The 22,449-nt window shown below is 40.8% G+C and overlaps 3 protein-coding genes across 3 annotated transcripts; 1 reads left to right on the top strand and 2 right to left on the bottom strand.

Annotated features, from left to right (window-relative positions):
* Window positions 1-52: 52 nt before the first annotated feature.
* On the bottom strand, window positions 53-1,496 carry MELLADRAFT_92236 (uncharacterized protein; the record flags this gene model as incomplete). The annotated part of the gene is made up of 7 exons (XM_007405424.1): window positions 53-55; window positions 134-313; window positions 377-433; window positions 516-632; window positions 997-999; window positions 1,117-1,279; window positions 1,342-1,496. 7 exons carry the CDS (start codon window positions 1,494-1,496, stop codon window positions 53-55), a joined length of 678 nt encoding a protein of 225 aa, XP_007405486.1.
* A 13,182-nt stretch (window positions 1,497-14,678) lies between these two features.
* Window positions 14,679-17,199, top strand: MELLADRAFT_46905 (uncharacterized protein; the record flags this gene model as incomplete). Its single annotated transcript, XM_007405795.1, has 7 exons — window positions 14,679-14,851; window positions 15,007-15,496; window positions 15,572-15,667; window positions 15,746-15,929; window positions 16,007-16,207; window positions 16,279-16,813; window positions 16,942-17,199. The coding sequence occupies 7 exons, from the start codon at window positions 14,679-14,681 to the stop codon at window positions 17,084-17,086; spliced, it is 1,824 nt and encodes a 607-aa protein (XP_007405857.1).
* Window positions 17,200-18,552: 1,353 nt separating this feature from the next.
* Window positions 18,553-19,679, bottom strand: MELLADRAFT_115309 (uncharacterized protein; the record flags this gene model as incomplete). The annotated part of the gene is made up of 4 exons (XM_007405423.1): window positions 18,553-19,005; window positions 19,122-19,301; window positions 19,447-19,534; window positions 19,642-19,679. The coding sequence occupies 4 exons, from the start codon at window positions 19,677-19,679 to the stop codon at window positions 18,754-18,756; spliced, it is 558 nt and encodes a 185-aa protein (XP_007405485.1).
* Window positions 19,680-22,449: the final 2,770 nt, after the last annotated feature.

Raw genomic sequence — 22,449 nt, 5'->3', positions numbered from 1 at the left:
GGATCCTAGATCAAAACATGATGTAAAAAAAGGACAAGTGTCAGTGTATTGATCACTCATGTGATTTTCATCATTATTGAAATGAAATGACAAAACAATAAAAGAAAATAAAAGTGCAAAACAAAAGACTTACATCTTCTTCACCACATGTTGGTTCTCCAAAGTATAAACCAACATCATCATGTACTTTGTCCTTTAGTTCCAGGGCGCCTTTGGGTTTCTTTTTCTTGTTACGGATCCTGGCGTTCTTGTCGTCAGAGTCTTGGAGCAGGTTGGCGGAAGGAGCATGGCTTGATACCAAGGGAGCGACGCTCTAAACACATTAGAAGGCATTAGTGAGATCAATCCTATTGATCTTATCTAATGCAGTACTCACATGTTGTCGGTTTGATGGTCCTGAGGCAGCGGTGGCCGTGGATGCGGTGGATACAGCCTGTAACAACAAAAGGAATTGAAAAAATAAAACAAAATGAACTGGAGAAACTTGAGAATTGAAAATGGGGTGAGACACTTACTTTCTTTCCTTTTGATTGAGGAAGGGAGGTCTTCTCCTGGCTGACAGCCTTCTTTTGCTTGATACCACTTCGCTTGGACCTTTCGGGCGGGTTGGGGACGATGTGACTCACCACGGTCTTGCAATCCGATCTAGAGGTGGATCAGCCACGTTTTTGGGCACTTGGTTTGGGCGCTGAGCTTATTGACGAAGGGACTTGCGGAGAAGGAAGGAAAAGGCCACGCCGACTGTCCTGTGAAGGTTGAATCATACCAGGTTCCAATCGTAGAGGAGTAGTAACACAAGAAGTTCGACGAGGTTGGGATTCATCGGTCTCACATCCAGATTCGCCACGCATGTTGAAAAGTATGAGATGAGATCTGGGACTTGGAGAGATTGATCAATATATCTAAATGATGAAAACAGTTTAAAACCGAGAGAATTAGAATCAACTATGATAAACCAATGATAACACAAACAATCAAAAGGAAGAGGAGACTTACATTCTAGTTGTTGAACGGTTATCAGGATGAAAAACAAAACAAAACAAGAAATTAGAATCAAAATGATTCAAAACAAATCATAAACAAATTGAAGATTACAAGATGAGATTTGTCACTTACATTGAATACATCTGACTCGTTTGACCATCGGTTGGGGTTGAGGGTTGGAGTTTGTCGATCGAGTTGATGATGCAACCAGGTGGTCACATCATCATCGTCCATGATGGTGAGGTGACCTATAGGTTGATTCAGCAAGGAAGATCGCCGATAACGGAGAATCTTGCTGACAACACATGTAACGTGCCGAATTTGGGAACCAAGGATGTCACAGGAATCCTAACGTACCTACCAAAAAAAAAACCTGCAACACAAATTGCTAACGCACCTGTAAGTAGGTCTTGTAATTTGGCCCGGGCCAGTAACGTAACCCAGTTACGGTACAGCGCAATAACAGTTGAGATTAATGTAACCGGTCCAACGTTGATCTCACTGAAGCTCATCTACTCCTTTTGCTCAACTGTCTTTGCTCACTCCTTTTTAACACTCACTGCTTTCTTTCTTGACTGTTGGTTGTTGATCTTTTCTTACTTGTCAATTCCTTTTTTCTTAACAGTCTTTACTTGGTCTTTTTGAATCATCACTATCCTTTTTCTCAACTGTTCTCAACTCAGTTGTTACTCTTCTTTCTCTTGAGTCTCTTGACTCGGGTTCTTTTCACTTGTTGCTCTGCTATTTCATAACAGTCCTTACCATGAAAGGCAATGTTTTTGTGCCTTTCTATGCTTCTTCTGATTGTGCAATCATTTTGAAAGTCATGAAGAGGCTTGCTGCACCTCTTCTTAGGTTAAGACATCGAGATCAAGCAAGGAATAACATTGATGAGGTTATGATAACATCAATCAATAACATTGATCAAGATGTGATTGAGCATCAATCGTGAATGCTTTGATCCAAAATGATGTGCCAGCAAAACCTATCTTTGAGCAAGATCAAACACAGGTCACCCACAGATATATCAATACTGGATTGACTGGTGCCCACACCACTGCACCAGGCAGACTTAAAGCGGTCCAGGCATTGTACTTATTCAGCCATCCCGTGTACTTAAGTGCTTAGGTATGTCCTAAGCAGCTTAAGTAGCTTAGGTACCTAGCCTATGCTTGGGCCCAAATGTTGACCATTTACAAAAAAAAGATCAGTGCCTCAGATCATCCCAAGAAGATATGGATTGATTAAGCTTGACCTTCTGATTCTACCTGTCTAGGTATTAGCTTGAGATAATGGCATTGTGTTATCTGTTTTTGAGCTTGAAATCAAAATTTTGTTTGGTTTCTGGGGAGGTAGTACACAGTAGACTTTACCTACTGTAATCAAAAAGATCAAACTGAGATCCTGCAAGCCAGAAACACAGTTTCACCTACAGTCAGCTTTTGGAAGTCATTCCATGGTTCCATGCAAATGGTGAAAGTCAGAGTGAGACTTTTCAACACTTTTCAAAAATTTATTACAACACAAGGATCAGTCAACCCAAAATCAGTTGTTGGATCAAGCCCAAGACAACCGGTAAAGTCAGTAGCCAAACCAAGCAAAAGGCAGATGTCAATTTCCCAAAAATTGAAGACCAGCTTGTGAAGTGGATATGTATGTGCAAACAGATTGGCCACTATGTCACCGGTGATCAGATCCAGGAGAAGTGGTGTCACTTTGCTTGGCTTGCAAAAATTGACAGCGAGAAGTGGCTCACTATTTGAGGCAGGTTGGCTTGACTCTTTCAAGGCTCAACATAACTTGTGTGAATTCAAATAACACAGTGAGGCTGTGTCTGCCAAGCCTGAGACTGTTGAAGCTGAGAAGGAGCACATGCTTGAGATCACTGCCCAGTACAAACCAGTTGATGTTTACAACCTGGATGAGACCGGCTTATTTTATGTGTCAGTCTTGTTCTTTTTATCCGTATCTGTATTTTTATTGGTTCTCCTTCTATACTTACAGTACTCACAGCTAAATATGTACACTTACATAGTTTTCCTACATACTTTTTCATATTTTTTTTGGCAGGGAAAAAAATATTTGGGTCCCAAAGTAACTACTTTTGGAGACCCCTTACATTAATGCAACAACCCGTCCTGAAAAAATTGTGTCAGTCCCGGGTTGGGGTCTGGGCTAAACTGGTTTGGCTGGATCCGGCCCGCATATTGTGGGCAAAGGGGAATTTCGGAAAACACACTCTCCAAGTTCACTCGACAGACAAAATCATATCATGTTTTGATTTCAAAAGGCTACAACACAACATGTTTTTTTATTTCAAGAGACCACCTTTTGGGTATATTAATATTTTGTTAAAACTTGTAAGTCTAAATTCAGAAATTGAAAACTTGTAAAGATGAGAATACTATAGCACCCATCAATAATACCTTGTTCAAGATCTCAAGGCATACAAGAGCTTTGAAAGTATCTGGTTTGAGACCATGGCAATGTTTAGTTTATATAACACGGTCCCAGTGGAGGAATGACTCAAGTGACCAGGCTTTTTAAGTACACATGGTGCCTGACAACTTAAGGTGGTGGCCTGTTTGGCCAGGTATGATGTGTTTCACTTGGGGGTGTACAAGGATCTGTTCTCCAAAGCTTCCAGAGAGAGACAGGGAGGAGGAACAACTGCTTCAAGGAGCCGTAGTTGGTCACTGTACAGCTGCTCAAAGCAGACAGTTACACTACACCAGATGACAGCTTTCCCCAGGGGGAAAAGTAATGTGCACATAGAAAAACATGGGTAGAGTACTTTTCTATACCCGGAAAACATTTCATTTGATATACCTATGTAAAAAGTTTGAGATTGGGCAATTGGGCAGCTTTGTTTGAGCTGGTTCAGCTGTAAGTATTCAGACCCAAAAGAAGCCACCACAGTGCCAAACTTCACAAATTCACACATTAAAGGCCCAAGGCTAGGGACTAAGTGAAGTTTGCCATAGTGTACAGAATCTGGAGTTCCCATTTTTTACATTTGATCTATGCTTACAAAACAAATTCTTATGCATTCTCCGCAGTGTATGTGAACATGTATGTAAAATCTTGCAGATATTGACAGGTGCCATTTACATAATTTATTACTGATGGATCATGCTTGCCTGTTGGATGGGGCTTGAGAAGCATTTTTGTTATAGATTCAAATGTATTTCACATGATCATAGGAAGGTTGTTATCTGTGGGTACAGAAAAGAATGGTTTGTATGGACATAGATGAGTTTATCATTATGGGTATAGAAAATTACTCTACCCATATTTTTCTATGCACACACTACTTTTCTATACCCCTGGGAAAAGATTTCATTTGGTGTAGTGTTCTAGACAGTTGTGAGTGCCTGTACTGGTGAGAGTGAAAGATAAGGTGTACCAAAATAGATTTACATACAAACTTACATAAGTGAATTCTGACTTGTTTGGATTGTCAGATAACCTGCTGTTGATTTGGAAGGCACACTGCATAGATATATTGATAGCCTGCCGGGTTGTGTGTTTTGTCCATAATGAAACAGTCTATGTGATGGGTTGATGACTGCTGGGGTCCTTATCAAAGCATTCAATTGACATTTTTTATTGGAAATGGTTAAACAGAAAGTAACACATGTGTGGGGCAAGAAATATCTGAATTTCATGCAAGGATGTTTCTTGATAAGAAAAACTGAGGTTGTCAAAGCAGTGCATCAAAGATTGAATACATCAGAAAGAAATTTACAAAAAAAAGTTTCAAGAGTATTGAGCACTGGAGGCCACACTATAAAACAGCCCATGTCTTCCACTCAAAATTATTACAATCAACAGTATTTTCCTTGCTTTACACTTGATATCACTTATATATCTCATACCTTCAATATTGAACAGTTTGGGCTCTACACAACATGATTCAAACCCCCTTCATGATACTCAGCTTTTTGGTTGGTATTTGCTCTGTGGTTTCACTTGGAACAAATGATTGTGAGTCTTGTGATGTAAGGTCAACACCGGAACCGCTCCGATACGATACCAATTTCAGCCCATCCTTGTATCGGAGCGGTGTTACCGCTATGGTGGCTCCGATATCACTCCGATATTTTTTTTTAACAAACTCTCTCAAGATATCGGAGCGGTAAAACCGCTCCGATACCGCTATATAGCGGCGATATGGCTCGAAAAAAGAAACAAAAAATGAATTTCAAAAAAACCAAAAGATAAATCAGAAAAACCAAATAAACTATCCAAAAGGTAATATAACCAAAAAAAAACTATCCAAGCAAAAGAAAATCAAAATCTTCAATATGATGAAAATGTAAATCAAGAGGAAAATAAACAGAACCCAAGAAATTCTCTATTCCTTTTGGTTTCAAGAAACCTAATCAATCACAAATCCATCTAAATCTTATAAAATCAAACCCAATACCCAATCAAAATGTTATGAACAAGTTTTCCACATCCTAAACTCTCAAAATAACCCCTCAGCCTGGCTCCCCTCAAATAAAAACCCCCTCAAACCGTTTCTTCAACCTAAATCTTTAGTTTTACTAACAATCAATCCATCTAAAATCTTAGCCCCTTCCAAAGCTAAAAAGAAATCACAAAACTCAATCAACAATCCTTTCTCCAAGAAAACTAAAAAAAAGACTTAATTCATCTTTAGGTTTTTTTGGTGCATAAGGGAAAAAAAGGTTACATACCAATTTCCCATCTAGAAGATTTAATAACTTGATAAATCATTTAAATTAATCCAATCGAATTGATTTGACAATCTACCACCACTTCCATATCCTTTGAATTCCCCGGACAACTAGTATATATCTAAACATCAACCCCCCGAAAAAAATACAATAAGTTGAGTTCATTTTTCTTCTTTGGGGAAGAAGAAGAGAAAAAAGTAAAAAAGGGACAAATTGTATCAGGATACCTCATAGCAATCTCTAAACTATTTTGTTTTGGATCATGATGATAAGACGATCTTCGATTCCGATCTCGATTCCGGTCTCGATTCCATTACCTTTGGAAGATCAGAAAGTGGGACAAACCACAAGTTGGCCACCACTGAAAAAGTTTCCAAGCGCTGTCCATCGTATGAGAATTGAGAATCGGTACTAGATGGTGGTGTTCATGGTTTTGAAGTCGATGTGGCTTATACAAGGGAGGTGGTGGGTAAGAGATCAATGGCTGTGGACAGACCCTGGACCGGGTCCAGGGTATGTATGGTTTTTAACCGCTATATATCGGACCAACCTCGGACCCGGCCGTTATCGGAGCGGTCACTCCGATACCATTTTTTGGGCCTCTGGATGGCGAAGCGGTTCCACCGCTATATATGGCGGTGGATATATTGGTGTAAAAACCGCTCCAATACCGCTCCAACACCGCTAAAAGTGGCGGAGCGGTTCCGGTATTGGTAAGGTGATCTTTGTAGTTGTTGAACTTATTTTTCAACATTTGGACTTGGACAGCTGTAGTCAACAAAGTGGCAGAAAACTTCAGCAGGGGCTATTTGACGGACTGGAATACTGACTCAAGGGCTTTCCAATATCACGCAGCTGCAAAGCCTTATATTGCTCATGATGTGGAGATTGTTCATCATGATGAGGTGCTTGGAGCCGGACATGGATGTAAGATTTTTCACAACAAGAGAAACATCGATTACCCACTGGGCTTACAATCTTGTGAAATCTGATGAATTGTAATCCCATCTGTAAAACATTGGAAATAACTTTCCAACTGATAGTACTAAGTCGGTTTGGTGGCCGTATCACAAGTACCATTGAAGAAAGTAAGCCCCCAATTGAAAATCAGGATAAGATGATCTCAATCCAATGAATGATTATAATTTTTGAACCAGAGGAAAGAAAGAAACTTGGAGAAAATGTTATTGTTCTTTTTGGAAGGACTGATCAAGATGACATATATGTTTGCATTGAATTAGAAGATACCAACCAAGGCGTGAAGGTTGTCCGTATCACATTTGACCCACCTCCACACTCACTCTAGCACTCCATCAGCTGAGTATGTATCAACTGCCAAGAATATTTAAATTTTATTTCTCTTTCCAGGTCTCATATTAGCCTTTCTGTGTATTGAGGCAGATAGAGTTGTCATTCTTAAAAATAGTTTCATTGAAATGAAGATTTCATTTGCTATGGTGTCATGATGTTGTCTAGTGTTAAGATGTGCTTTCACCAACACTAGCCTATTAGCAGCACACGTCATTCCCAAAGTTTTGAATTACCAATGGTGCATATACCTTATGTACAACCTCCCCAACACTCTCTTTTGACTAAAAGCTGCATACTGTTTTTGTGCACAATAAATCCCACAATCTTCATTGTCAACCATTTTGAAGTTTTAAAAGGTGAACCTTGAATTTTAAATAGTGGAGTGAAGCATACTTTCAAGCCTTGAAGAGCTGGACTTAAAAGCTTTGATATTTTAACGACAAAATCATTCATTCATCAGTTGCTATATTTTCAATGGCTTCAACAAAGTGGTTGTACAAGTACCTATTTAAGGCCTGGTTTCATGTAGGTTGGATCAAATGAACAATTAATTGCTCTTTTCCATGGAGAATACAACATTTCTTTCAGGAAGGAGAAAGAGACTCTGATGATACATACATAACATTTGACCTATATTTTGGTTATATCTATTTTCCAAGATCAAATGAGGAAAGAGTTGGTAGAAGCTGGGAGGCCTTTGAAAAAGAACAAGGCAATATTGGAGACAGAGCCCGATGGTGTAATACTGGAAGAGGTTGTTGTTCAACTCAATGATGATCTCGTCATGACACAGGGGTAGATATAGTATTAGTGGGCATATTGATATGATGATATCAATTGTAAATCAGGAATTGGGAGGTTTGGTGATCAGCAATAGAAGATCAACAAATGACAGAGTGTTAATTACTGTAGGAGATGTAAATCTTTGTATATAAAATTGAATTTACGTAAATATCAAGATTTGTGATTGTGAGCATGAATTTTGGTGGAAAAAGTGTTGGCAGCTCAGCCAGACCGGCCACCCAAGATGCCCGCGGGGCTTTTGTGAGTGTCATTATGTTAGGTTTGAAAGCCCCGGTACATGTACCGTGAGACTCTCAAAACCTCTTGGACAAGGTTGGCCAGGCAGGACCGGGTCCGGGTCACAGCCCTAGTCTCGAGTGTGGAATTGTACCTGGGTCATCTCGGGGCCTGCTTTTGAGGCCCCACAAGTTCAGCCCCGCGGTCTGTTCTGGGCCCTAAACTTTGTAAAGTGCCTGAGAAAGGGTACTGGAGAGTGTTGTCCTTGCCTAGGGATGGTGGGTGGGCATTTAAATTTGAAATACTTATGATTATCAACTTAAAGAGCTTGATTCTCTATATCTAGGACTTGGTTGCATGAAGAAGGATAATAGAGAGGGTGGAAAATTTTCCTTCTCTCTCTGTATCTTTCTGGCCCACCCAACCTGGTTGTGTATGTAGCCTACATGTGCACCCAGTCGTGAATTACCGCTCTTGCTATGGTAGAAGTGTCTTAAGACATTGTGCCTTTGGTGGGAAGCGGCAATCAATTCATAAACCGCAATTCCTGGGATGTGCTCTCTTGATAACACTCATACTTGCTCTGTCACGTGGCAACGGCAATCTCCTAGAGGGAGGCTTCCAAGCTATGCAAGCTTGTGGGTCTATATAGGCAAAGCCGCGCCCGGCCGTAGGCTGGTGCAAAGTGATATGGCAGTCTAGAAGAAAAAGAGGCACCTTTGGGGTGGAAGATGGAAAACAGCTGACTCTAGACCAGACTGAACAAAAGAAGAGAAAACAATAGAAACACAGGTATTACACAATATGAGAGAAGAGACAAAAAAAGAACAACACCCTGGGCATAATTATTGTGTGAAAAAAAATCATTTTTTTAGTAAAAGGGGAAAATGAATATAATTCTACGTTTTTATTTTTATCTTTAATATATTTAGTTATTTATGTATTTATATATATTGCTCCTTGCCTTGATTCAAGTAAATAAGTTGGTTAGGGGGAGGAAGGACTTGGCATGTGTTGGACATGTGTGACTGCTGCTGTGGTTGTTTGTTGACTGGTTGTCGTGTCTGACCGGTGTATTAGGTGCCAGGCCTGGGACACTGGACAAGCTTAGAAGGGTAGTCCGGTGGGTGGGAATTTTTTGGGAGCAAATGCTCATAGAGATTATTCTGATGATACCATTGCTAAATGTGAGTAAGTACAGTCAAACCCACGCTAATGCATAATTTGGGGAGACAATTTTAGCTATGAATTAACACAGGTTATACAAATAGACGTAAACCGTCATAATGCATAGTTCTATGCATTTAGGCCTAAATGTATATTTCTATGCATTACAATCGGCTTTCATTGAAAATGAATAAATATATGCAATATTGTGTTTGCGTTTGGTGCACGTACAAAAGAAAATTCATTGGTTATCCGAGTAAAGAGAAGACACTATTATGTACAATGTCTCTTTTGATGTATGTAGCTAAGGGAAACGTTCAACAGGTCAGTCAGATGTTATTTCAGAGTTGGTATTGGGGAGTTGTTTAAAAAAATCTGAGATCAATGACTGTTTACATCTTAAAAGAAAAGAACAGTATGGACTTCAGCTGGCACTGTTGCAAGACCTGATCAACCTTGAGACCTAGAGGGGTTGCAGTGCCTTTGATGTGAGCTACAAGACTGTTGAGGTATTTTAATGCCTTGTCAGTGGTAGGAATTGGTTTGCTTTTGATGACATCATCTTCACAGTCATCTAGATTTTAGACTGGTCATGAATCTCCTCAGGAGTTAGTGTATCTGAAAATGTTAAAGTTTTGTCTTCAGGGTTCAGAAGCTTGGAAATTGACATCCAATTCCTGGAAGAGAGCAAACCCAGATCTTGAAGGTCTTGCAAGTTGTTTTCAAGATCCAATTCTTCTGGAATGGGGAAGTTGGCTGGATCAAAGACAGGAAGACTACAAGTACAATCAAGAGGACAAAGTTCACAAAATTTTGGACACATCAGAAACATACATTGTGAAAATTGTAAACAAAGGAGGTTTGATTCAAGATTGCGGAGAAAAAAGCCTTCCCAGGGTGGTTTATAAGTATGCGTTATGACTTTGGGGATCTATAAAAAAGTATGCATTATGGTTTTTGACATAATTATGCATTTAAGATCAAAATTTGCCCGCACCAGCTGGGTGGAAGCCAAAATATATGCATTTTGGCTGGTTATGCATGTGCGCGGGTTTGACCGTAGAGAGCAATAGGGGTGACTGGTGTGAACTGCTGGTAATGGCACAACTCCTGGCAAAGAGAGCACACTAGAGTTTTCCTGGAAGGGGAAAAAACCTGGCCACACTGTTGTGTGCTTCTGCCAAGGGTTGGCAAACAGTGCTGTGCCTTGCGCACCTTGTGGTTGCTGTGGTGAGAGTAGGAGGCATCAGCTATGCAGTTCTGAGACTGTAACCTGCAAAACCTGTCACTTGTTTGTGATATCCATGCTGAGCATATCCCGCTTGCTTAATTGGGACATCAAGCATGATTTTTCTATAGCCAATTTTTTTATCTCTACTACCTTGCCAGTCTTCACCCCATTCTTCTATACTCACTAAAAAAGTTTCACATATCTTCCATCATATTTCCAAAACAATGTTTAGGTATTGATTTTCATAAAACCCAAAATGTGCTGATTTATTTTATCTAATGGACCACCACACCACAAAAAATATAATCTTTGCCTGGCAGAAAAGAAAACTAATGATGTAGAAAAATCCTGAGGCAACAGGAAGAGAGGAAAAAATCTAAAAAACATGCTCCTTGTTCCTAGATACAGTCAAACTGGAAAAGCTTGACCAATTTTGCCCGCAAAACTCGAGCAAATTGGTGGGGAACTGGTGGCGAGCGTGGGACTTTGTTAAGTATTGGAGTTCCATTATGAGTATTTTCTCATATTTTACACACAGATACTGCTTGGTGTACTAACAATAAAGTTTGAAAATTATCAAAGACCCACCTCTAACAATACCTGAAATTTGGTCCATGCTTGTGAAGACAATATTTTGCAGTCTAAAAACACCAATAACTTTTGCAATTGTACTCTAAATAACTTGATTAGTGGTTCATTCAAAAGCTGGACTATTTTCTTCCATTTTTTGGAAACAAAAATAACACCACAACAAACCAATTCAAAAACAATTGTGGGATCCATCAATCAACCAGATCGTCAAATCGCGGCACGGTGCGTAAAGCTTTAAGATTTACTCCTACGGCACGTTGGGTATCACAGAGGATCAAATCGGGCTAATTTGCACACCACGGCGGTGATGCTCTTACAAGTGCGTAGCGGGCTCGCGAGCCTGGTGCTTTGGTCGGACATTTGTTCACTCTCGTCTTAGCGGCGAAGCAAATTTTTGAAAAAGGAAATCATTCTCAAATCGGCTGTATGTAAAATTAATTATTATCCTTCCTGTCCTCTCGATTGACTCATGTGGGGCCTGGGCTGCCTGGGCCGATGACACCAAAAATGCAATTACAATGCATCATTTGAGTTTGACACCTTTTTGAATTGGCAGTATGTATAAAAGAAACTTCCGCCCGAGAACAAGTGAGCCAAGCTGAACCAAGTCTTCTTTCTGTCGTTCTCGAAAAGCTTGTCCGAGTTTTCCCGCAAAACTCGAGCAATTTGGCGGGAAAACTTGGACAAGCTTTTCGAGATCATCATATTTGAAGATGTTTTTTGGCTCGTTAATCAAGACTTTTTGGCACCCAGAAGAAATTGTCCGGTGTCAAAATCCATCCTCCGGTCTTCTATTCCGATTACTTCCTCTCTGGATTCAATGCGCACTTTTACACTCTCATTTTTCTGGTTCTACACTTTTACGTTGGATAAGATTATTGCTTACTCCTTTGACATTCACGCTTGCTATAACCCTCGCTATTGATTACTGTTTTTTACCCTTCACGAAGAATGGATTACTCAATATGGCTATGGGTATCTTGAGCTTTCATTTGGCTGCAAAATCACTTGAGTGGGGAATGACCGAGGGGTACTGGGCTGGGAAATATTGGAATCAACCTACTTCAAAGTCTTCCACTGCACATCTGGCTTCTGGTTCAATCGCGTCAACAAAAGTGGATACTTGGATCGAAGTTGCTACATGGACCTCGGAACAATTTGTAAGGTACTCGAGTTTTGCATTCCATCTTTTATGACCTTGTAATTTTCTGCTGACCTAGTTTGCATTCGATCTGACCAACAGCTTCCGAGGTTTTCAATACGGCTGGGGGTTGAAGACGCACCATGAAAGTCTAACTTTACGTTCGATCATCCGACGATTATTCATGGCCAACGTGCTACTGTCCAGCTCGACGGCGTTCTTAATCCTCACCCGAGAACAAGCCTCACCTGATTTAGCTTTAGCTTCGATAGGTATACCAGACTTTCTGGGAAGAAATCTACTTGGAGAGAGTTTGTGGACATTCTCTTTTGGTATGCTCCTGGTTTCTGGATTAGAATGTATATCATGTCTGTTTGGAATACTTTGCTACTTTATACATTGGTTGAACAACTTTATACCTATACCTGAATTGATTTTAAAATTGCACGATGCCAACCAATTTCAACCACTTTTCCACTCATTACATAATTCAACTTCGCTTAGTTTACTCTGGGGTAAACATTGGCATCAATTATTTAGACGTAGCTTTGTAATGTGCGGTGGTCATCCAGCAAGTATGATAGTAAGGAAGTTTGGAGGAGGACCAAAGACTCAGAGGGTGTGTGGGCTCTTTAGTACCTTCTTTGTTAGTGGTCTGCTGCATGAATATGGTAAGCAAGCTTTAATGTATACCATAAAGTGCTCACCTTTCTAGTCCTATGCTGACTGATTATCATAATTGAAATGTGTGATGAACTTTTTTGAAAAGTGGCACATACCATAGCACGTAAACCCCACCCTTTTCCTCATGTTTACTACGAAGAATTCCCATCTGCATTCTTATACTTTATTGTACAACCAATTGGGATCATTATAGAACCTTTTATCATTCCTTATATTCCTAAACAAATTGGAGGTGGAAGACTATGGGTTTTGTGTTTTACTCTTTTAACAGCTAGACCATTTGGAAAAGCGTATATCGATAATCATAGACTTCTCGATGATGGGTTTAAATCGTTGAGAGAATGGTCATATTTGAATATCTTGTTTCCCTGTTTATCTTTAAGCTTTTTTTGATTCTTTGGCTTATCTCAAGTTTTATTTCACTTCATTGGAAGTTGTTGATTTTATATGATTGGGCTTCATGATCAGAAAGAATAGAGCACCCCACACCTTATTGGTTGAAAAGTGAGTTTACTTCAAATAACGAGATCTCAGTTAGCAGACGTTTCACAGACAGGCAATCTTACACTAAATGACCATTAAAGATAGGAGGGTGACCCAGGTGATCGAAATTCAGAGGAATATATTCTTATGTACTCTTTAAAATGATTTCAAAGAATGGACAGAACAGGAGTCTTTACAATAAAAACCTTTAATTTTCACCTTCCTGTTTAGCGACAGCTCTCTAGTTTCGTTTGGTTTCAGGATCACAGGTATATGTATACCTAAACTTGACAAGGTCCCTTCAACTGTCGCGGCCATCTTGTGTATTTTGAAGATGAGCTGAAACATGGGAATGATGAGGTGTATGTATGTGAAATGTGTTGGGTTGTATGCTGTTGTATGTTTGTAGTGTGTTTCTGGTTGTGATACGCGAAGTTTTTTTTTGGTCGATGACAGTCAGACAGTATTCCAGAAAACCACAAATTGCGATTATTCGAATTCGAGGGGAAGAGGGCGAATCGACAGCTGGTAATTTCCTTACCCCATCTCCGCATTTATCGGACTTCGCTCATCCACATTTGGTTTGCATCTCAATTCAGAACGAACTCAAGTTTCAGTGGAAGATCTCAAGTCTCAGGTTCACATAATCAATAGCGTTTACCTATATATATCACTTCTCATCATCATACATAGACTTTGAATAATAGAACAATTTCATCTGGCTCTTCAAGAAGGCATCATATACATAAGAAAGACGATATTCCATTTTCTTCGTTTCGATCCGTATCACCTTTCGATCCTTGGCACACAAAAACTTCTGAATAGACGCAAAGCACGATCCTCCATTGTCTCATAGTTTATCAATCTTTTTCTGCTTATAGATACTTAAATATAACTTTCTTCCTTTATAGTCATCGAATAAGGGTCTCATTTCATTCTCGCTAAACGACCGATTAAAAACATGAGATCAGAATCAGTGAACCTTGCATAGAATCCTCATCGTGAAATTTAGTCAAAACCGAACACCAGCAATCTTTCACATCGAGAGACAAAAACCTCGACCAAAAAGACCACACAATTAATTTATACGTATCTAGAAGCTTCTATCAAAGACACCTTGATTTTTCTCGCACAACCAATCCAGCCTCTCATCTTCGGTTCAACGCCTCCCGTGAAGTGTCTAAAGAAGACCGAGATAGAGAGTCATCTCAAATTCCGAACGGACAAAAGCTCTAGCTGAAGTCCGAGCCGGTGTATGCAACTTACACTTCACACTAAACGAGCAGGCAGAAAATTCACGTTTTAAGCTCAATACGTCCAAATCAAATCAACTTTATAGTCCTCAAGAGCTGTCATCTTAGCAATGTCATCTGCACTCTCTGCTCCAGTCGAGACGGTAGTCACAGTAGCGGCACAGCGGGTATTACGTGCAAACCCAGTGACCGATCGGGATCATCATCCAAAATGGGTGATTCAGAAGTACGGTGGGACCAGCATTGGGAAATGTTTGATGAACATTCCTAATTATACTCTTCCGTATGTGAAAACTTACTTTATTTTTTACTGCTCAATATCCATCCTCTAGGATGAGAACATCCTGTTGTTTGCCCGCATTGTGTCGTCCATGATTTTACTATCAAATTTGTCCAAAAGCCTGAGTGAGATGGATCGCTGAGTACTGTTGACAATAGGACCTCTTTGGATGCAGGTTATCGCGTGGCGATCGTTTGTTCAGCAAGATCTGGTGACACGAAAAGCACTGGTACGACAAATCTGCTACTCCAAGCTGGGAACGAGGCCCTTCTTCCACCGCTTGACTGCCCTGTGGTACCTGCCACCCCGACCACTCGGCCTACCACGCCTGGTAGCAATCGAGCTGAAGGCCCAAATCCACTCCTCCTTTCGCAAATTCTCCAGCGCGGTACTTCCTCCCCTAGACTTTCGCGCACGAATTCAGCCATTCTTGGGTGCACATCTCCACTCACCCCGGGGTATACCTCGAATATCGATCCCGATTTCGGGCTGAGTGCTACTCGGTTTGATTCCACGGTTGAAAAAATCAAACTCGATCACCTGGCTGCTGCTAGAGAGGTTATTCAAGATCCTCAACTTCTCAGCGAACTAGAGTTGGATATCACCTATGATTGTGACCGCTTACGAAGTTTTCTTTTAGCCGCCCAAGTCAGCCTTTTGTGTCTTTGTGGAATTAGTCAGGATAAAGCTGACTTTGAGGCTTTTCCACCTTCCTCATCTTAGATCTTGGAGGAAATTTCACCCCGGTCAAAAGATTTGATAATTGGTGTTGGTGAAAAGCTGTCATGTCGTATTGTGACAGCTTGTTTGATCGATAAGGTAAGTCTAAAAACTTTATAATCCTGCCATTAGATCAAAATATGACAAGCTGATTCTGTAAATCGGTCATCGAACTAGGGATTTGATGCAGAGCTTGTTTGCTTGGACTCGATCGTCGATAAATCCGATATACAATGGGCGGCTGAAGAAGACTTATCGATGGGTCCAGGTGGTCAACTGCGACAGCCGTTCTATGATCGGCTAGCTTTCAAACTCGGAGAACGCCTACAACAATGCGGGAATCGGATTCCGGTCATCACTGGTCAGTCGAGCGATTTTTCACCATTCACCACCTCGATCTGGGATGACACAACTTAATGGTCTTCTTTGTCTTTGCAGGCTTCTTTGGTGTGGTTCCAGGATCACTACTTTCCCAGATCGGCCGAGGCTACACAGATTTGTGTGCAGCTTTGTGCGCTGTAGGCTTGTCAGCTACAGAGCTACAGGTATGGAAAGAGGTAGACGGAATTTTTACTGCAGACCCTCGTAAAGTGCCTCGGGCTCGACTATTAAGTGTGGTGACTCCTGAGGAAGCAGCCGGTCAGTCTGGCATTTTTACTTTCCTGATGTCAAAAACCCAAGCAAGAGCCTGACTCTGCTGTCCATCACAGAATTGACTTATTATGGATCAGAAGTGATTCATCCCTTCACCATGGAACAAGCTATACGAGCTTCCATTCCAATCCGAATCAAAAACGTGATGAACCCAACTGGAGCAGGCACAGTGATCTACCCTGATTCATCCAATCCTTCATCTCCAACACTTAGCACTCCTCGGACAGACCAAGACCACACAACACCCGATAGCAACGGCAAGTCACCCACAGCGGTGACGATCAAAGACACGATTGTTGTGCTGAACATTCACTCTAATCGGAAAACGATCTCACATGGGTTTTTTGCTCGAATTTTTGGTATCCTGGATAAATTTGGTATCGTTGTTGATCTGATCTCTACCAGTGAGGTTCATGTCAGTATGGCAATGAAGTTCAGTGAGACTTATCAAGCCCCAGGAGGTGGATTAGATAAGTTGGTTTGTGAATTGAAGGATATTGGACAAGTGTCTGTATTGAAAGAAATGGCCATCTTATCACTTGTTGGTAAACAGATGAAAAATATGGTTGGAATTGCTGGGAAGATGTTCAGGTACGCTCATTACGTTTCTCATCATCATCCGATATAAGAGTTTCCCAGTGAACTCGATATCACGTATTTACAAACGGTGGGTATTGATTTACTCATGATATTCCCACTCTATTGAATTCTTCCTGTAGTACACTTGCTCAAGGAAATGTGAATATTGAGATGATCAGTCAAGGAGCATCGGAGATCAATATCTCATGCGTAATCTCAAATCGAGACTCAACTAAAGCTCTCAATCTTGTACATGATACACTTTTATCTGAACCCGATCAATAATGTCCTTTAAGGATCCTCTAACTCATCATTTCTTGTCAGTTGTTTGGATTCCTCTAATACCCAAACAACAGAATGATGAAAAGTTCAACAAATACAAGGTTTAACCATTATAGAATACCTGTTGAAAGTTTGTAAAAAGAAGAGTTTATGTGTTCTTTTTTTTGATTTTTGATTATGTGATACACGAGGAGTTTTTTTCTTGTCTAACTCATCCTATCACATTCATCCATTTTTTTTCTTTCTCTACAAGTTTGTGTGTGAGTTTAACCCTATGTAATATTTTCTTTCTTACCCAAAGCTTCTAAAATTTTTTTCACTTTCTATACTTTTTTTTCAATTACTTTACCTTTTTGATGCTCTTTATTTCTTCTTTTGTTGTGGCTTTTTGCATATATCAGTTTTGATGGATTTAGAAGTGATTCATGATAGATCTTTTCACAGTGGTTCAACATTGACCTGCCTGTTAACATAGTGAAGGGATGGTACACAATTGCGCTTGCAGAATTGCTGCAGAGGATACACACTGTACTGTGCACTGCCAGGATCAAACAGGTTCCCAGATGCAAACATGGGTCTTGGGGACTAGCTTTGCCTTCTTGGACTGTTAAACATCTTCATGAATATTGCCCAGGTGTAGTCAATTTTTTGATATGGTTGTCTCAATCTGGAGTCTGGACAAATTCACAGAATGCATTACATGTTACTCAGATGTTTGCACACGTGTAGCACATGCTTTATGGCTCAGAATTGCAGTGCAAGATGAATTTATGGCCCATTCTACTCTCAATCATGTTCCCAGGCTAGGCCTGATCCTACCAAGGCTAATGCTGGCAGTGGTGTGGGACATGAGCTGAGTATTTTCATATTGGCCATTGGCATATCAAAATGGGTCAGTCCGGGCTACTTGACGGGGTTGTGCAAAAAACTCAATGTGTGGCAGATTTACAAACAGGTCTTCTCAGCTGGAGTGACAGACATATTTCCTCCAAGTGTTTTCATTCATCAGATAGTACAACCTTCAATAAAGAGGTCTGAACTTCTTTCTTCACTTTCTTGCACTTCTGAAATTGTCCAAATAGGTCAATCTGTGGCTATGAAGATGTTTAACCTGTCTCTCTTAAAATTGGTCAGCTCCAGCATTCTCACAAACAATCATATCAACTTCAAGACACATGAGTGCACCATGGAGGGTTCTAGATATCTGCCCCTCTTGTAAGCTGGATACAGGGAGCTAGAATGGGGGAAGTTGACTGACTTCAGAGAATACAAACAGCACCATTTTCTCAAGTGATTCAGTATCTTGACTTGATCTCTAAGATTCAAGTATAACAAAGCGGACACCTTTAAGAGAGTCAAAACAAACTGCAGTTATCTTTTTTATTTATGACAGTGTCAGGCAAGGCTCAGTAGACACTTGATCATTTGCAAATACTTTCTAGGGGTTCCAATTAGAATGCATTGTGTTTGATGTTAATTTATATCATAATGCTGAAGCGCGTGTTTTGAGGATTTGATGAAACACAAATGTATCAAATAATGAAAGGTTTATACGTGTTTATGACGCGATATGCTCACTATCCGAAAAGAATGTTGAGGTTAACCACAGATTCTCGAGACATGAGGTGATGATCTAGTTGAACAACATCAGCATAAGGCAAAGCAAACTCCTATATCTCTCTTCGTTCCTCAAATATGTCGAATTCTGCGAGTTGGTCCTGAGTCCATTTCAGGAGATGATTCTTTGAAAACTCTTCATGAGTCCAGAAGACGGGCGCTAGATTTGATCTCAATCCATCTGAATAAATGTATACTGAAGCCTCGACGTTATCTCCTAAAATAGTTTGCTCGTCGTTTGAGGAGATGGAGTTGTCTTGCGATTCATCAATAACAGTGACAGATAGGATCATGGAGTTGTAACGCTTATGGTCGACCGATTTTCCCGTGATGCAGATCACAGCAAAGCAGGATTATGATTTAGATAAATATAAGTCACCATATCAGCGCGGATAAATTCGTTGAGAAGGATTTTACCTACCTCTCCTTCACCTTCAAATCGATCCAGACGCAATAGGTCAGTCGGCGTGAGACCAATGATGAGTCTGCCGTGTACCTCACTCTCCTCGGCGGTCAATCCTCGCCCCAGGATGGATTTTGCTGTAGAAACTGGAACAGCAGCTGGGTAATCCGCATCAAGAAGTTTTAGTCTAGAATGATTCTGTACAATAGGAGAGTTTGAGCAGAGTGATGTTAGCCAGTGTTGGCCCATATCCCATACTCTGTGGCAGCATCGACAAGGTTTTCCAACCGAAATCCACAAGAAAAGAAAGCTCTTCTAAAAAGAATGGATGGAGAGGACTAACTAGAAGAATAGCAGGCATAAATTTCAGATCATCTACCGTTCTCCCTAAGACACGCTCAAGGATAGGTATGTTCATCAGAGTCCCGTAGCTAATCAAAGACCAGGCCGATATCTTCATTAGCTTTTTACCACGATGCTTTGTGTGGAATCGCAGCACAAATTCCGTTGAAAACTTTTCTTTAGAAAAAGGTCTTACGTGAAGAGTTTGTGAACAGGAGGAGAAGATTGATCCATGAAGATCACTGGGAAGAACGCGTGTCAGGAGAGTCAGTCTTTCTCTGAGAGTCAGATGCCGTTTAAGGAAAAACTCTCACAGATCACGATAAGGCAATACGGAAGACGGACGGGCGCTTCGAAGATCGCACCAGCTAATTAGATGGAGGCACAGATCTATGCCACAAGAAAGAACTTGAGCAAGGACCAGGTTGCGTGGCTCCGGAAAGATAGTTTGCGGACCCAGACTTTATAATTTACCAAAGAGGAAGATGGAGTTCTGGCTTTCCATCGCTCTCTTCATAATCTCAACATTCGTATGCTTTTAAGAGTACCACGTTGATCTCACCGGCACCGCTACTCATCTCCACCTTGAGTTTTGGTAAAGGGTACCATAGGGACCGTTCCACCAAACCAAAGGCCGATTTTCGTATTTGATGTCTGTTAATCAATTTGTACCCCGCGTGATCGACAATCAAGTATCGGCGCAGAAGGGTACAAATCCACAGCTCAAATTCGATTGATTGGAAAAAATCGAAACTAAGGATGTAGTGGCGAGTGTGTTATTATAAATTTGATTTTCAAAGTGGCAGAATTTGCCACAGAAACAATCATTTGACCAAATCTGAAAGATCGAACAAGCGTCGCAAAAGAAATTTTCGAGTGACAACATCGAATGAACATTGGACAACCCCGCAGGTATTGACCCTCAGCCCGGTTTGTGTGCACTGTGGATGGTGCTTAACTAGCCCGGAGGTGGGGGTCGCGTCGAAGCATTCGATTCACTACATAGTACATATCCTTATCAAATATTCCACATTGGCGCCTTACCCAGCATAGTTTCTATTCCCAGAAACGGGATAGCTTTGGAGTAAATCCTTGATTTGGAGGGCACATCTCAAAGCTTCAGTTGGATGTACACAGGGTTAACAAGGTACAAATCGTGGAAATATGCAGAAGAACCGTTGAAGTGGCCGATGTTTCTTATAAACTTATCAAAGTCTCAGATAAGCTTCACTTGCCCGAACAGCTTGTTCTTTGATCATTTAAATTTTGTCGTACACATAGTAGCGGTGTAATACACAAGAAATGAAGTGGAAAAAGTTAAAGGAAATTTGATAGAACAGGGAAGGCGCCCTTCCTCCCCTCACGTGCTTCGATAGGTTTGTCTGCCTCTCACTCATCTTTATGAGTGAGAGGCAGACCACCCCTTCCGCGTGCGCTGAAGAGAAACTGTTACACGCTTTGCGGAGCAGAAGAACCCGCGAACTCTGATGGGTCTTTGTTTCTGGACGGCCCTAAAGTAGGCCAGGTCCTTGCTCTATACGCTCCTTAGACACGTTGAAGTCTGAATACCTCTAATTTTGGATGGAAGACTGTCTCGCAGTGCTTCACCATTCTTAATTCCGAAACCCACCGTCATATATTGGCTTACTCAGGATCTTATTCCAACCTCAACATCTAAGCTTCTTCCATTGATTACGAGGATAAAGCAGCTCGATACATCGCGGCGTATGAGTTGACCTCTATGTACCAACTGGAAAACGCTCCTTCGAAGGATGTAGACAGTGACCAGCGGTCAGTGAATCCGAAGTGAATGGCACCCTCTGTAGTTGACAAAAAGGTTCGGAACTCAAGGATTGATGCAAGAGGTGTTGGTCGCATGCGGGGTCTTGAAAAACTGGTTTCACAGAAAAACATACGGCAACGTGCGGACACCGCTCGATGTTATGAGCTGTACTGTAGAAAGGTCATTTGAGATTCTATACTTGGCATTCGAATATGTTCATGTTTTTTGCAGAGGCAACTTCACAGCCCAAGTTGGATCAAACATGAATGCCATTCAGTCTGTTGTCTAGTCTCGACAATTAACCGTAGCCCGGCGTAGGTTGCTTTGTTTGCTTCACTATCGAAGACGATTGCTGCCCTATCTCATGTAATCTGAATGCTATGCTCGTGAAGTTATGAGTGATGTATGGGCATGGATGTCCATGAAACCGTCATGATAGTAGGCGAACAAGGAGTTTTGGGTCGGTTGTTGAACGATCGACTATATAGTTTGCTATGACCATTTTTTTGAAAGTGCATGTACGCTTTATCGCGTTGAACACTAGCTAAACAAGTTACAGAAAATAGGAGAGTAGTCTGCCTCAGGGTACTGGCTATCTAGTCAGAGCGAGGGAGATCGTTGTCTTTTCGGCAGCTATGACCACAAGAACTGGGATTCTGAGGAATAAATACATCCAAATATCGATGATTTGGCGTCGGGACTCGGGAGATGGTGGCCGGGTCCCAAGGTAGCGCGTCAATCAAACTCAGCACTTTCTCATTCCACTTATATAAAAGCCGGCCACTTCAACATAGATGCGTTCTTGATCATATCCCCTCCACTTTCAACATAGGCCCATCTTTTTACACATATAGTGATTAAATCTAGTATTCTCCAGTATAGTTGAATTTCGACTGTGTCATTTTTTCAGTTATATAGTGTCAAGTGATAAAACTCATACCCTCCAGTATCATCAAGTCTTGACAGTGTCATCTTTTTAGCTATATAGATACTAATTGAGATCTAATCACCTCAAGTGAAAAATGTTTCGTTACATTAATATCACATCACTCTTCGCAGTGTTATTTTTCGCAGGTAATGTCAAACCTAACTCAAATCAAGACGACATTTTTTGCTTCATTCAGTTGATCTTGGATGGGCTTTGGTTTTTGTATACACTTATATAGCAACGGTCCTTTCTGTAGAAAGTGATGGTGCTAAGCCATGTTTCTTAGTGGGAAA

The sequence above is a fragment of the Melampsora larici-populina genome (genome assembly GCF_000204055.1).
Source record: "Melampsora larici-populina 98AG31 unplaced genomic scaffold MELLAscaffold_4, whole genome shotgun sequence".
NCBI classification, from domain to species: domain Eukaryota; kingdom Fungi; phylum Basidiomycota; class Pucciniomycetes; order Pucciniales; family Melampsoraceae; genus Melampsora; species Melampsora laricis-populina.
The sequence above is the reverse complement of the archived record's forward strand: the minus strand, read 5'-3'. Positions and strand labels throughout refer to the sequence as shown.